Raw genomic sequence first — 17,278 nt, 5'->3', positions numbered from 1 at the left:
AAATGTCAAATGATACCCTTTGACCACCGTGAGGACGGAGTTCCAGCATCAGAGTGGAAACAGAGCTGGTGACTTGTCAGGGCTGACTGTAGAGGAGGCTGCGTGGCAAACACAGGCGTGCGGACACGGGCTGTGAGGCGGCGTCTCCGTCCCCTCTGCGGGGCCTTCCCGGGGTGGCAGCCGGGGGGCTCACAGCTGTCACAGCACACATGGGAGACACTGCCTTGTGTTTTCTGTCCAACACCAGACCAAGCCATGGAAACTACTCAGCAGATCATCAGCACACAGCGCCTTTGCTCGCTGTGGAGCACTTCGACCGAGTGTTGTCTCCAGAAATGGGGAAGACAGAAAGACAGTGAACTACAGACAAGCCTTCCATGAGAAACACATTTCCCGGTGGGTAGTTTGTTTGGCTTTGTCTGTCACCACTCAAAAAATGCAAAAACTATTATGCTCTTATTGTGCAGAAGTGTTGAAGTGATGGTTGGGAAGACACTTTCATTATATACACGGCTATATTCTGTAGGTCATAATTTTACAGAAAGATTAATCTTGAGGGTGAAATATTTCATGCTTGTCCAAAGGTGAATTAGTCTGGAAGCGTGATAAAAATCTACCAGGTGACACACAGCTCTGCGACACTGACAGAGCTGGAAGATCTGTACACAGGGACACTGAGATTTCTGACACCTTAAATCTTTGTTCCCAAATTGTATCATATACCAAAAGGTTGTCATCTCTCCAAATGCTGCAGACTCCATGAAATATACCATTCCCACTTGGCCAATCGCATTCTACTTCCTCTATTTTTATCAAGTCCAAATAATCCTGAACTTGTAGAAGCTTTTCAGTTCACAACAAAACAAAGTAACAAATCAAATCTATTTACCAGCAACTGGCAGCATCTCATTTACCCATCTATACTGAAGGGGTAATTAGCTCAGGTTTTGGAAGTCTTCAGACCAGACACCTCTTTTTATTCCTTTCCCTCTAAGGATCCATCAAAGAGAAAGAAGCAGCTCTCAAGCTTCAAAAAAAGCCTTGTATGACATGCTGTTGGTATCAGGGCTGCAGACCTGGGCTGCCTCAGTGTGATGGCCACTCCTTCAGATCTCTCTTACGTGTTGAATACAGCAGAACACCTCCCTGTCCATGTCACTTCGTAAATCCTCTCCACCCGTGATACATTCACAGCTGAATCTGGTCTTCAGTCCCTCACAAATCATTGATTTAGTGCTACATGCAACTCAGCCCTGCTTTAGCAGTGATGCCCATCTGAAGGCACCTGAGACCACGAGATCCGTTCACTCACAGTACGTTTTGTGGATGTGGTACCAGAGAGTGGAAATCCCTGACTGCTGAAACAGATGAAAATAGGCTCAGTTTGCAGACACTCAGCAACGGAATTAGAACCAGATCACATTTGCTTTTCTGTAATCAATAACGCAAGACCAGTCTTCAGGGTGGGAAAAAGAGTGAAAACCAAAGCAAAACAAAAACCAAACAAACCAATAACAAACAAATAAAGCCCACCACTAACCACAAGCCAAAACCCAAGTCCACTCTCTAGAAGAGAATACACTTTTGATAACGATATTTGTAAAGATACTTTTGGAGTCTATGATCTTCGCTTATGCTAAGAAGGGAGCATTTCGTGGTGACAGTCACATCAATATTAAAAGATTTCTCTGGCGTACACTAACGAAACACTGATTTCTCATCACTGCTCAGGTTTTTTCACCGATTATTGTGACAATCTCGCTTTTCAGGCTGTTACAGAAGCGTAGCATGGTCACGCAGAACAGCGTTCTCAAATGTATTATACACAGCATTGCGTAGAGGTTTCAAAAACCAAATGAAATGCCGAGACATGAGAGAATGTGTGAGTATGACCCCACTGTTAACTTACCATTTCTTCAGGTCAATAATAGTAATGAATTTCCAACAAGTGATCCTGAAAAACAGCCGAAAAACTGAAATCACACGACTGACTTATATTTTTATCATCCACAAGTGCTCCAAACAATGCCTATAAAACCCATTGAAAGACCTGTCAATGCAGTTACATAGTACATGGTGCAGACATGAATGTACAAAGTTTTGCCAGCATGGGGATGTTTAGTTCACAGACCTATCTGTGCAGACTCAAAAAGATACAGAAATCTAATTCTGCTCTAGAAGTTTCTATGCAAAGAAGCACCAAGAAACTGCCCTCTGACATGTTTTCTGGATCATCCTTGTAAAATGGGGAAAACATTTGTACTGCACAAGGCCATTGTTTGGCCTGCAAAACACAAATGGTCTGTGAGTGAGAATGACCTGGCTGGTTCCCAGAGCCTGGATCCCAAACTGAGTTTGAAGGGCTCTCAGGGAAAATGCAAAGATTACCAGCCTTCAATAAAGAAATAAACAAACCACAATGCATTTACAGACAGTTCTGTGACATTTCTATGCTTGCTTGCAGACTGTAACTACTCAAGGAATAAGTTATCACAGTATGGAAAGTACTGTCTCATAAGTGTAGCACGGGCAACTCTACAGTGTCTCTGGGAACGATCTATTTGGGCTCGTCACTTTATGCATATAAAAAACGTTAGAAATGCCCAAAGCATAGTTTGCTGCATTCCAGTCAAATTGTTCTCACTTCAATTTAATCACCTTCACAGGCACATTTCTAAGTGTTTCTATTCATAAATAGCTTTTTAATAACCCACCTAATTGCCTCCTTTTCCCCAAGCAGATACGCTTTTAAAAAGAAAGCATCTTTGGTGTCTTCTCCCATTTACAAAATTCTGCTGAGTTCTGTAGATGTTTCTATCACGTCCTGCAAAAGGTGCTGAAAGAGGGAAAGAGGAAAATTGAATAAGGCCTGAGGAGTCTGGGTAAGTGTAATTGCAACCGAAGCAAGGAACAAAGCTCTATCAACTTCACTCTAACCGCTTTTTAAAGTGTGACAAAACCTGCCAATAAATATTTGATTAAAAATATTCGTTACAATTGAAAAGGAGTATCAAAGGCTGGATTAAAAAAAAAATGAAAGATAAGTAAATCCTCTAAGAAATTCTGTAGGATACATTTTGATACCATGTCTACACATTTCTATAGTGTCTCTCTGCATTTCTACACAGTCTGCCTACAAAAGACTTCAGTTGATTGTTGCGTTAGAAATAGATGAGTGGGAGGAGGGAGAGGGGGAGGTTTTCTGATTTTAAGAAGAGTCAGCATTGTATGAGATTTTGGATACAAATTAATTGCCTGTGAAGGGTGCTATCCAAAAAAACAACCCCAAAACGCAACACGTTGTGAAGAGGTCCAGAGATCCAGCACCAGGAAGGCTGCTCAGAACCCTTCAGCTCCTCCCTCTCCCAGGGAAGCCCTTCAGCAAACAGAGCCTTCATCTCTCACATTAGTGACCTTGTTGTTGCAGGGGATACCTGTGCATCAGTTAGACCAAAACTTCTCATCGGCAAACTGGAAAGAAATCTCTAGTAGTATTTATCATAGAATAACAGTTTACAGAACTACGGCGACAGTGGCGTAGAAATGCTTTCATTTTAAACATAGATTAATCCCTATTCCCGGTGCTTAGCACGTGCTACTGAAAACAATCCCCACCGTTCACCAAAAAGCACAACAAAGTTCTCAATACCGTGACTTTATACTGAGGTAGAGCTGTAGCAGGCAAGTGTTTACCTCCCAGCGATGGATCCTTTTGTACCTCTAGGCTCTCCAAGCCTAGAAGATGTTTGAAGGAAACAAAATAAGGTTTTAAGCCTCAAGAGACGCACTACGGTGCTGTTTTTACTGCACCAGGCCTCCCGAGCAGCTGGAAGGCCCAGTGGCTGCCGTGTCTGCAGCCCCGTCACTGCGCCCTGACGCGTCCCCTACCCAACCCGAGGCCGCGATGCCGCAATCAACCTGAAAGAGAAGAAAAAAGGACAGCAAAAATGCTGAGGCACTCGGATTTGTATGTTCTGTGCAATACGAAAACGCCCGATACAATATTCTAAGAAAAATATATTGGCTTTGATATTATGTGCGATTACAAGTAAGTCCTAATCACTTTGAGACGCGTGTCTAGCGTGTACACCATGTACGCACCGCGTAAGCTTTATTGTGATTAAGCCAGAGAACAGGTTCCACAAGCACACGGCAAAAGCTCCTCCTTGCTGACAGACTTGTTGCTATACATGCACAGACTTGCTCTTCACTGATATCAGTATATGATACAGACAAAACCCTTTTAGCATACATTCATCAGTAAATGTCCAAGAAGGACAAATCAATATGCCAAAACAGAATGTACAAATCCTAGGTGACAAAGCTCATTTTCCAACGGCTCAGAAACTACAGAGTACAATAGTACAATTCATCACATTTTTCATCCTGATGCCAGAGTCTATTTTCTTCTGTGAAAAAATCCAGTGCACTGAAAATCCTGAAAGCATCCAGCTCCATGTTGTATGGAGTGAAAATACAACACCTATGAAGGGTTCCTTATGAACACTGAGAAGTCACCTTTTTTTTGGCATTTTTTGAAGTAGATTCAGTGAGGTCACGTATATTTTTGTTCCACCAACTCATAGAACCCCAGACTCAAAACTGACTAAGGCGAAAGGGCTGATCTAAGGGTTGTATTTAACAGGAAAGAAAAAAGAATGAGGAAAAAAAAAATCAATTTCATTTTTTTGTGTGAAGAAAGCTTTCAATATGTCATGCCAGAGTCTGCAAAGTGGCTTAAGGTTTTATTGATAAAACGACGTCTTAAATAACATTCTGCACAATGTCTAGTTCCTCAGTGATAGGCTGATTACTTCCAAGATTTAGTTTGAAGTACAGGGGAAAGAATTTGCCCATTTACAATTCACAATCAATTTCAGAAATTCTGTTACTGTGTTTAGGTCCCTCCTCTTTTTTTAAGTTTAACCAGAACAAAAAATTGCTCAGAAAAGCATTAAAAAGTGTTTATAACAAGATAAAATAAATAAAGTATATCATGAAAACCATTTGTTAGACTTTTCAGAAATAGGGGCAGAAGAGACGACTTCAAAAGAACTTTTAAAACCAAGATCTCAACACTTTTTCACTGCAACCATAATAAAGACAGAGAACTCAGATGACACCAATGAATCCAAAGTAGCAGTCACTGCAATCATCTTGCCTGAATTCAGAAGACATGTTTCATGTGCTTGATTCCATACGTTTTGAAGAAAACCATGATGATCAGTGCCCAGAGTCCCAAAATGAATCCTCCAGGAGGATGCCAGTCCTTTTGTTTTGGTTTCTGAAAGAAAGAAAACCAAGCAAAAAGAGAAAAACAAAGAATCCGTGCTTAGTTTTCCATTAAACATTTATCCAGAAAAAAATGAAAAGCCTTGCAGCAGAGAAAAAACCACCAATAATCTGCATTTGTTCCTAAAGCAGAAGCACCGTTGTTGATGTGCTGGAGAGGCCGATGGGAGGTGAGCTGCCACTGCACTCGGGAGGGCAAGTACCACGAAAAGGCCACTAGAACTGTGCCTGAGACACCACTTTGACAGAGCCTGTCAATGCCGTGGGACACATTCCAACTCATTTGTTTGGACAGAATTTCTCCTATCTGGACTCATGTTAATACAAGAGGCAAATGCTGTATGAAAAACACTTCCTGCAAGTGAAAATGTGGAAGAGAAATGACAGTGTTGTTTTTCCACTACCTAGAGTGTTTTCTACAGTTCCTTTTGTACTCCCAATTATGTGAATAAACAGATATCTAACCACATAGGAAGCTGAGATTCGTTATTACGGGAATATCATAAACCAAAATAGGATTGTTTTTAATGTCAATCACATTTCCCAGGGGCCTCATTGAGTCTAACTGCCTTTCCTTAACGCAGAAATACATTCTGCAATTCAAATACCTGTTCCTTTAACATTTTTTTCCATCTTCAGTGAAAAGCAATACACTGCAAGGCCTTTTCTGTCTCACACTTAGCAGCAAGACAAGATGAAACTTGTCTGTCCGCTTCTTCCTCATGTTTAAAAAACCTCAGATACTCCATATTCAGCGAGAAGTGGATTGTAGAAGATAAGAGCTGCCATGTGCCCCAAGATTTGCTTCTGAGGCCAAGAATAAGGTGAAGCTATAGGAACGGAAAATTTTAGTTAAGAATATCTTAACAAAAATATCAGAATTACAGTAGTTAGAAGTGTAACTCATGCCTGTGCCTTGTCTTGCCCTCAGCAGGTGTTTTATGGATCTTCTAGGCAGACAGAGACCATTTACTATTACAACAATAAACAGTGAAGTGCTTGCTGAGCCTTTTACTCCTACCCTGCTGAAGGATTTGCACTATTTTGTCCTTGTATAGAACGAGGCACAAGGGGCAGAGAGTTTGGTTTTGTTGCACTGAAGTCAAATCTAAAATTCTCTTTCTGCCATGTGAATAACTATTACAAAAGATGGTACCGTTTCAATTTCTGCGTGAATCTGTATAGAGAAGCTTGTTGTTTTCCACTAAATGTACCAGGTGGCTGGTGAACTTTAATGCAATAAGGAACAATTTGCAGCGTCTGTTCTTTCCACACAGCTTTCCTATCAACAGGAAAACAATGTTTGTTGATTGCTCAGCTCCCATTTGCTAAGCTACATAGTTTTAGCTTTAGGATTTTTCTCTGAGTACCATGCTTGTATTTAAAAAGTCTAACAAATAGCCATGTCACCTGAGACACCTGAGACACAAGAGAACTTGGTTCTCTGAAATATTAATGATTTTACTCTGATACAGGAATCACAGAACCAGCATTATAATTTACGTTAACAACGCCAAAACCAAGGATATGAGCAGAGATGGTGCCTCTACACGCAAACCACTCCGTTTCCTAAGCAGCGCTCATCAGGCGCAGCGTTCGTGTGATGTGCACCTCGCTGATATTCGCAGCCACGCATCTCCGCACCAACACCTCAGCAAATGAGCTCTGCCTGTTCAAAGGGCTGCCAGCACTCCTCGCTTCCCCACAGAACTGCGGGTGACACTTCCTTGCTTAAATCCTCCTAATTAACCCGTAACTTCGTATGCATATTGCAGTGCCTGTTTCATCAATCTCTTTGTACTATCAATCTTTCCTTCCTTGGATCTCGGACAAATTCCTTACCACAAAGTGGCACCTGACCCTTCTAGACAAATGACTTCAATTTGCAGTCTGTGACACTAAAAGCCCCTCTCCTATTTTGTATAGAACACGTAATTTAATTTCTTTAAAGAATTTATATGAATAAATATTTATAAGGTGATCTATGAGTATGGTTTTACATTTTGTCACGCCAAGTACTGAAGCCTCCATGGAATTCCGCAAGGAAACCGAGGCCAGTGCAGCAGCAGCTCCATGCTGGGAAAGCAAGGACACACGGACAGACGGACTAGAGCCACAGGATGCAACGGTAAATGGGAATTATTCAAAACACATGAGAAACTATACAAGAGCTACGTATTTAGTCATCTTAAAAATAAATTATCTTAATGAAAAAGATTTATAGACCCAGAAACCGAAGTCTACAGATAAATATTAAACCACAGTAAAAGGGCAAAGAGATGCAACTCTATTCCAGATATTTAAGTCAATAGCGAGGTTAATTGAGCACAAAATTATATTGAAATATGCCAGTATTTTCCAGTAGGGGCATACAGACATAGAAACCTTATGAATACCTAAAAGGGGATTATAGAGATTCCTATTTAAAGCTTCAAAGTATACCTGTAAGAGCTGAAATACATAATTTTCATTAAATTGACTTGATAATAGATTCCCAAGGAAGTCCACAACTGAATAAAAGTGTAATTAGCTTTTGAATTGACAAATTCATCCTTCTAAAATTCTAACAAATATAGCATAGAAAACTTCAATAACCAATCTTTGTCCCAAAGCAGCAAATGAAAAAAAGTCCCTTTACAAAAAGCTGCATTTTGCACCCACGAATGCAATTTTTGAAAGTCAGGCATTTTCTCCACTTGTGAGAAAACGCTGAATGGCCAGAAAACGTTAAGCGTTGCAGTATTTTAATTTGCCATTAATTATGTGTCTTAATTATGCCTAAATTGATGTGAGAATGTGTACTATTAAAAGACCACAGATTGGCTGCAGTACTTAGAAACTACGCATAACTTCCTCGTATTTGGGCCTGATCTGGAGGAGCAGAGGCGGTAGCGCTTTTGGCTCAGGTTACTCTGAATTTCCTTCTTGCAGTACCCACCTAAGAACTCACTATACCAAGTACTGCTAAAGTCACTGACGTGTTTAGGTTCTGTGACCTATGCCACAATACAACCCCATTATAAACGCCCTCTTCAGCCCTACAATAGTAGCAGCAACACAGAGGTGAAAGGCGCATATAAAATGGTACAATGTGTCGTGAACAAATACATTTAGCAGCTTAGGGGCTAGTCATTATGGAATTGCTGGAAATTCCAAATTAAAAAGGTAGGTAGCTAAGCAACAGCAAGCCTCCTCCTGTGAACAGTTTTCTGCTGTACGCTCTCTAGTTCTGGTAGACTCATTATCCTGTGGAACTTAAAACCAGTTAATAGAGAGTTGCTCCAAGTACTGTAATTAAGGAGAGAATAAAAGTGTATTTTCAAACTGGATGGGTCTGTAGGGACCCAAATGGAAACCATTCAAGACTTTCAAGGAAGGTGTTTCAAAAAACATGCAACACTCGTTAGTCCAATTAAAATGAGTTTTATGTAAAAAAAAAAAAAATAAAAATAGAAAAGTATTAAAGCCGAAGTGGTAATTAGATTAAGAATGGTTTAATTTTAAAATGTTACATCAGAATGGAAGATTTAAAGCATCACATATTAGCATTTCACATGGAAAACACTGTGTTAAATATCATTATAATCCACCCCTACAGTCTTCTCCCACTGGAACTCCCTTTGCATTAGTGTCCTCAATAGGGACCACAATACTGGTACGGAAAGCTTTGGGTTAAACTCAGAACCCACATCTGGATGGCAGCGGTAGAGAAAGCAGTGCATATGGTCAGGAATGTAGGAATTCCCAAATGGAAAAGGGATACACAAATTCTTCAGTGTCCTCCAGCATCTCATTCCAAACAGGGCTTCAGGAGATTGGGAAAATCATCATCCTTGTTATGGGGGATGTTCTCCCCAACCTGAGGCAGATGGTGTGTATTTGTACCACGAGTGCAAAATATCCATATGTAACTGAACAAAAATAAAACACTAGAAGCACTGTGTTCCACCAAGTCCATTAAAGTGGCAGCTATCTTATTTCAACTTAATTCCAGCTTAATTCTCTCAGGAGTTTCAGTGCTGAGCGCCCTGGACCCAGTTTTAGCCAATTTATTGCTGCAGGTGTGGTATAAAACACCAGGCAGGCTGTGGCAGCGATGGCACTGTGGGGACGCAGAGCACACTCACCACGTCTCTGTGCAGTGCCCACCACCACTATTAGATCACTGCAGTGAATTTTATGTGTTTTGGGGATGTAAACTTGCAAGTTTTTGTCTTGGTACTCTCCATTTAAATGAACATTCCTACTTCTCCCATTGCAACACAGGAACAGGCTGCCCAGGGGGGTTGTGGAGTCTCCTTCTGTGCAGACATTCAAACCCGCCTGGACACCTTCCTGTGGAACCTCAGCTGGGTGTTCCTGCTCCATGGGGGGATTGCACTGGGTGAGCTTTCCAGGTCCCTTCCAACCCCTGACATTCTGGGATTCTGGAATACTAATGGTTTTCTTTCCTGTTTCTTAAGATACCTATTTTTTACGTTAGTGTCTGTGTTAAAGACAAGTACTGAAAATCTAAAAGAAGAAGAATCCACATTTCAAGGTAGGTCTTTGAAATCCAAGGCCAACCTCAGATCCAAAACTGTAATAACTCACCTGCTTCTTGTCTCAGAAACAAACAAACAAAACCAAACCGAGCAATCAAAAAACCCAAGCAAACAAACAAAATCAAACAAAAAAAAAACCCAAAACACAACAAAAGGAAACAACAACCAACTGATCTCAAACTGAAGGACGAGAGAACCCCTTGGAGAAGCCAAATTCTGCTATGGAGTACAGTGCACCGTGCCAATAGCACATGATGTATTTCCTAGAGGGACTCCATAATAATTCAGGTTTTAAAATTTCAAACTGGGTAATCCTCTCAATTCCTATGACAAAGCACACAACAAAGTTGAATTTCAGAATGAATTTATATGTATCACAAGCAAATCACAGCACAAAGTATGTCCTCAAAGCTTTTAGTGGAATTACGCATTTCTAATTTGTCAGTTACAGTTTGCATTTGGGGTCTTTGCAGGGGATGGGGGAAATCAAATGATTTCAGCCATCTAGTAATAGTTTAATCCTCTTTGTGCCCACAGCAAGATCAAAGTCCTAACAGAACTCCAACATAAACGGCGCCTCTTAATCTGCAAAACAATTTAAAGCACTTTTCTCTGCTCTCCCAGTTTGTATTTATTAACCACAGTGCCATGATTACTGATATCTCCAATATTAATAAAATAACGAAGAAAGTTCACTCATCAACAACAAAAACTCATGAAGGATACAGGAAAGAACAGTAGTTAAACTAAATTAACATATCAATGCCAACAACTGCATTTTAAATATGTGCTTTGAACACTGTGTAATCACTGCAATATAAACCACAACACTGCTATAATAGCTTTAGTTTTTCATTTCCTTCTAAAATATGTCACCTATAAGGGCTTTTTAGAAATTAACTTCTACTTCAAAAATGGCTGCTCACTTATTATTCTTTACTTCCAGTGTTATCTCTCGGCATTACATAGCACTTTAAAGCGCTTTTAGTGGTTTAACAGTTATTCATTAATCTTCCAACCTGTGACACAACACATAATACACTACTTGTAATCAAAGGGAGCTTCCCCAGCACCTGGGTCCCAGCGCAGTTTAATTCCCAGACCAGCCAGTGCTCAGATGAGCGATGCCCACCCAGCAAACACAGCAGGGACTGTACGGGGGGGCCCAGCCAAGGTGTGACCTGCTCAGCTACCAGGTACACCATGGAACTCAGGTGCACCTCAGGGTGGAGATGGAAAAAGTCACAACATAAAGGTGTATTTAGAAAAAAAAAAAAACCAAACACCAAACAACTGGCTACATCTATTTAATATGAAGCTAATTGGGTTTTATATTTTAATCCATGCTCTTCTATGAAGCCATTCATTATTAGAAGGGGGGTGGTTAGCTGGTCAAGAAAGGTTCTCCTGCCCCTATGCTCTGCCCTGGGGAGACCACACCTGGAATATTGTGTCCAGTTGTGGCCCCTCAGTTCCAGAAGGACAGGGAACTGCTGGAGAGAGTCCAGCGCAGGGCAACAAAGATGCTGAAGGGAGTGGAGCATCTCCCATGTCAGGAAAGGCTGAGGGAGCTGGAGCTCTGGAGCTGGAGAAGAGGAGGCTGAGGGGGGACCTCATTAATGTTTACAGATCTATAAAGGGTGAGTGTCAGGAGGATGGAGCCAGGCTCTTCTCGGTGACAACCAATGATAGGACAAGGGGTAATGGGTTCAAACTGGAACACAAGAGGTTCCACTTAAAGTTGAGAAGAAACTTCTTCCCGGTGAGGGTGGCAGAGCCTGGCCCAGGCTGCCCAGGGAGGTTGTGGAGTCTCCTTCTCTGCAGACATTCAAACCCGCCTGGACACCTTCCTGTGGAACCTCAGCTGGGTGTTCCTGCTCCATGGGGGGATTGCACTGGATGAGCTTTCCAGGTCCCTTCCAACCCCTGACATTCTGGGATTCTGTGATGACCATTACTTTTCACAAAAGGCCACCTAAGTCCAAGCAAATATATGAATTATATTTGCAAACACGAAGCTTCATGCCACCTGAAGCATGCAAAATAGAAGATGAGCAGCTTAGTTAAGTAAGTATTCAAAACTTGGTCACTGTTACTTTGAGAAGGATCCTTCTTTGTCTATATGTGTATGTTTAATAAATCTGAACAAGAAAAATACTATTAGCAAACACAAGACTAAGGACATTTAGCACACAGTGTCATGCCACAAACAGAAACTTCCTGAGATCCTTCCATTAAAGGGGGTCAGAAAATGACAAAATGCACACTAGCAAGGCAGAGCTCAGCGGAGAGGACCTCCAAAAGCTATCAGATATAAAAGCGACCCACTTGCTGCTACCCAGACAAGCAGACAGAAACAGCAGCTGCAAAGAACAAAGGAGGTGAAAAGGGTGTATGGAGGCTGCTAGAGGGATGAAGGTATTTTGTAGTCCCAAAAATTGTGTAAATAAGGCCAACCTGTTCTCAGAGTGTTATCTTTCCAAGCTGCATGCCCTGCTCCCTCTCCACCGGGAAAAGATTATCTCTAAGTCTTCTATGGTACAGATCCGGTTCACACAAATATAAAGTCGTGTTGCCAGTGGAGCAGAACCAGAACCAGCGTCTCAGCTCTGCAGAGACGAGGCAGCGTCTGCGTTACTCCAGGTACCGGTCTCACCGGCCCAGCCTTTCAGCACAGCATCCTCCTTGGAAATCTAACCTGGATTGCCCAGTGTCTCTCTGGAACACATGGTGAGTCCGTACAAATGCTTTTCAACCAATATGCTCTGAGGCAGGTTTTTTTCTTCATCTCATAAAATTAATGGTATGCCTTAGAACTTCCATTATGAAGTATAATTTTGATCACCCAAATCCAAATGAAGCTGTTTCTGTTTGCATGGAGAAACCATGATGTTCATAAATTATTATGCTATTCCTTTCAAAGCAGTAGTGATGCTTCTAACCACACATTTTTTTCCTGGCTATCCCATGAGTATCTGTTCATTTATTTCCAGGTGACAGACTGTATTAACAACAGATGTTAGACAACATTAGATCTTATACTCGATATGCCATATTGAGTACAAGATCTAATCAAATAGCTCAACAGCTACATTTTAAGAAACTGGAATCCAAATAAATATTCCTTATGCATGTAGTTTTTACTGCTCATTTTTTAAATCTCTACAGCTGTAATGTTAAAAGTTCTCCTTTGCCCTGAGCTGTGTGCTACATTATACATGTGTGCAGTAGAGCTCCACATCTTCCATCTCCAGCTTGCACAACACAGAACAGCATTGCATCTAAGAGGAAGGAATGAAAAAATGGATGGAGAAGCAGGGCTGAGGCAGAAGGTGCCTGCACATTTATATGAGCAAGATCAAATTGGGCTGTGTTTTTATTGCAAAATATTTTCATTGTTGGTTGGAAAGCAGTGTATTACAGCTGGAGATAGATCGATCGGTTTGTTCCCAACCACTACCCAGCTTTAAAGACGATTGTTGTATTCAGTAGTTTGTGCACACATATGCCAGACAAGTATTCCCACCCAAGTTTATGTTGTACGTACTCTCTTTGTGAGCAGAAAAAAAAGGAAAAGGAACTATTCTGAAACATCAACCTCATACTTTTGGCTATTCTGGCTGTTATACAAACTTGAAAACAAATCATAAAACACAGACACAGCAGTGATACACCTGCACCAGAAAGCCATTTCTATTACGCTTGGTATATCAGAGAACAAGGAGTCCCAGAGAGCAAATCCATTCCTGCAAGGAGTTTTTGTAGGCAGCTGCCATTAAGAAAGAATGGCAGATTTATGGTATCATAACTACTCACCGTTCCCACATGACATTTGCATGACACAAGGTCCATCAGTCAATGCTACAAAGACCATTTGTCTGGAAGAACAAACGAGTGTAGCTGAGTACACACCCTCCCAGACTACCACAGGTAACATGTACAGTGTCACAACTTTCTCAAAGAGTGAGTCTTTACAAAAAGATAAAACCACAGATGGTCTTACCTAGTAGCAAAGCAGTTGCACCTTTCGTGCCTACCAGCTAAACTAACCCCAGGTTACTGCCCTATTGATGTAGGAACACGGAGCCGGAGGGACGGCCGTCAGTGTGTGGGGTCTCCCAGCCTGGGGGCTGGCGATGGTGGGGGGCACACAGCGAGCGAGAAAGCCGGTCACTGCACAAGGAATCACTTGCACAAAGCTGAATCACAACCTCAGGTAAAGAATTAGCACAGGAGTGACAATGTGGGATGCTCTTGTCTGCCCAATAGTGTGAACACAACTGCTCCATTACTGGAGTCTTCATTCATTTATCCCTTCCATTCATTCTTCAAATGGAAAGGATTTCATCAAATTCCAACCTTTTGAATTATTTAGGAAAACAATTCTAGACAGAGCACCAGAGAGCAGCCTGCCAATATCTCTATCTCTGGCCATTCATCAGTCCTGTCAAGAGCTTGCGAGTTACACTGCCGTGCTCCTCACAGCATGCTAGTGCAGAGTAAACAAAATATAATTAACTTAACACCAAAAAATCACCAATAACACCTCGCTAAGTTTATGCGGTTAAGTGGGATAAATGTGTGAATATATTTGGAGCCAACAGAGCCTTCACCTGAGGAAAAGCGTTCAGAAAGGTATCGCAGCACTGCAAAATACGTCAAGTTAAGATTGATAACATTTGTGCTTTCCTTATCAATGTGAGCTTATTGGCAACAGCTACTTTTTATGCTGCATAAACTCAGAAGAACTCTAGTCGATAGAGAAAAAAAACAAGAAAACTGTTACTGCTAATTTTACTACTCACTGAAATACCATTTAAATAAACACTATCAGAGAAGCTTTCATGGGTAAACAATAAAAAGTAATGATTAATAAAAATGGTACAAGGTTATGTGAGAAATGAAAACGTTACAGAACACTGAACTGACACCAGAAAATGGAATTAAATCTTGCATCTTGGACAGCCTACTACAATGTACTTTGTTAATCTGCTTTATTTAGAAAGGTCCTGATCCTGTTTATATTTAGTGACAGGTAACACAAACTAAGTCAAGTCTTACACTCAAATTAAATATGTACTTATACACACACAGACTAACGCTGTTTCTATGCCCAGTGCCATCAGTGCTAAGCAATAAAATATGGAATAAAGACTAAGAAACACCTTGCCCTTTGCAAAGGATCTACCAGCATCCCCTCCTTTCCCTCCACACACACACATCCATGCACGCACTTGGCTTTCTTCTTCCTCGGGTTATTATTCCACAAACACAAACCACCAGAAACCTGTAAACTAGAGAACTAATTGAACAGATGCTGGCCCTCCTGCCCAGGCCTCATCTCGCAAAGCTGCACAACCGTGTTGCATGTTCAGTCGGGTAGTTCCAGTTCACAGCTTTTGGGGAGAGCGGAGCTGAGGAAGAATCAGACCACTCCAAGGTAAAAGTGGAGAGAAACCGAACGTGGGTCTGGACAGAAGCCATTCAGTAGCGTCAGGAAAAGGGATAAAGCAGGATATGCTTCACCCCTGACACACAGCAGATCTCTCTATTTCATCGATTTCTAGTGCAGACAAAGCCAGAAAAATTCTGAAGAAGTCGAGCATAATTTGGGGATAGCAAAGGTAGCTCCTTCATAGCTCAAGGAGGTTTCTACAGAAAAATTAGCTGAAAGGTAGGAAAGATGCCTTTCTCTGCATAGAAAACCAAACGTCTTACTAATCAATGACCACTCCAGAGTATTGCTTACTTCACATTTCCCAGCAAGCCTCATTCCAAACGCAAAACTTCTTCCACCAACGACTCCTCCTGTGGAACAGCAAAACTGATCGCCAAAATGGAAGCAATTCTAGAGCAGTATTTCTATTGTTACATACTGCGTTTGCTAAAAAAAGGTGATTTAATTTACCGTAAAAGTTTTGCCTAATCAGTTTTCTTTTAATTAGGGAAGTCCTAAAACCTGTTTTAGAACAAGCAGAACTACTACCCTAGCACTTTATAGGCTGTTATGATATAGACAAGATTTATAATTTTTTAATTCAGTAAGAATTAACAAAATAAATCCAGCAGTAGCTCTTCATTCCAATATATTTTCAGCTTTTAATTTAGCCTAAAAGACAATGAATAAAGTCATTAAGTAACTTTTTTTAAAGTAGCCTTTTACTGCTACTTTTTACTATAATAATAATGATAATAACAACCCCAAAATTCTAGTGCTAGGAATTAAACTTTCTCACTGAGGTTTTTGTGGGTTAATTGTCTTCATCTAATATTGATATTTGGTACTTGGATGTAATTAAGAATAGGGGAATCATTCTTAGAATACTATTTCAATCCATTAGGCAAATTTTCTCACTGTGCTATGAAAATTTACATATACTTAATTAGCACACCTCCTTCTTCTGAGCCTAAGTGCACCTAAGCTACCTTTTATGATGGCCCAAGGAAAGAAAAAACCAACCCACAACACATCAATTATGTCTCCACTCAATTGTACAACTATTTTAAAATGTGTGAACGGTTACGACAAAATTGAAAAATTACCATAATAGGCTTTTGACACTTCCCTGCTTAAGAAAAAATTAATTCTAACTCCCCGGTTTTATGCAAAGCCTTTATAATTTCTCTAATCTCGAGTTCCCATGACAGAGAACACAATACTTTCAAGTACAAGAGTGCGAGGCTTGGCATCTTCTCTGTTTAGTTATGCAGTTTATTTGAGGGAAGTCTAAACCGCTAAGCCTCCCTTTGTGTTTCATATAAGCCTTCCTCAGTGGAAATACAAGTTAATTTCAGTAAAATGAAGTTTTAGGAAGAATGTATTCTCTTGCACAGAAAGCTTCACTAAAGCAAAGCTTTTTCACATGCAGCATCTGTTTCCCGAGTTGCTCTACAACCTGTAATAAAAATAAACTAAAATGAAACCAAACTTTTAAAAGATACATTCACATGTGAAACATCACAAACATAAAAACAGCCTAATGGAGTAACTTATTTATTGGTTTACTGGATGTTTTTCAGTTTCATCTTGGTTTGTGCATGAAAATGCTCTACCAGTGTAATGAATTAGGGTATTCTAAGCGTAAGACATTAAGCATCTTCTGTTTTATTAATGATAACTATTATTAAAACCTACTGTTTATGTTGCAAATCAACTATATTGCTGGTATACACTTTCATACACAGTAAGGTGTGTGGATCACATACTAAATTCACAGAGTTATTTCATACATTTCTCTGCCCTCAACCACAGCTGAAATACCTGTATAGCAGATACTATGCTCCAGCAGCACATGGTATATTATGATGCCTACAAACCTATTAAGGTCACAGAAAGCTTGTGCATATATTTAGTCTATTCCCATGTGAGGCAGAGGTATATTATTTGCATACCATTATGCACTGAAAACCTATTCAGTTATCCCCACTGGAGACAACTCACC

General features: G+C 40.6%; 1 protein-coding gene across 2 annotated transcripts in view; it reads right to left on the bottom strand.

The window, feature by feature from the left end:
• Window positions 1-4,059: 4,059 nt before the first annotated feature.
• PIGK (phosphatidylinositol glycan anchor biosynthesis class K) overlaps window positions 4,060-17,278 on the bottom strand; it is a 71,894-nt gene continuing 58,675 nt past the window's right edge. For both annotated transcript variants that reach the window (XM_071810559.1, XM_065842746.2), the window contains one exon: window positions 4,060-5,284. In XM_071810559.1, the coding sequence (XP_071666660.1) occupies window positions 5,168-5,284 (117 nt within the window). In that variant the 3' untranslated portion in view covers window positions 4,060-5,167. The remainder of the gene's footprint in view (window positions 5,285-17,278) is intronic.

Source organism: Patagioenas fasciata, chromosome 6 (assembly GCF_037038585.1).
Source record: "Patagioenas fasciata isolate bPatFas1 chromosome 6, bPatFas1.hap1, whole genome shotgun sequence".
Lineage (NCBI taxonomy): Eukaryota > Metazoa > Chordata > Aves > Columbiformes > Columbidae > Patagioenas > Patagioenas fasciata.
This window is presented reverse-complemented; position numbering and strand designations above follow the sequence as displayed.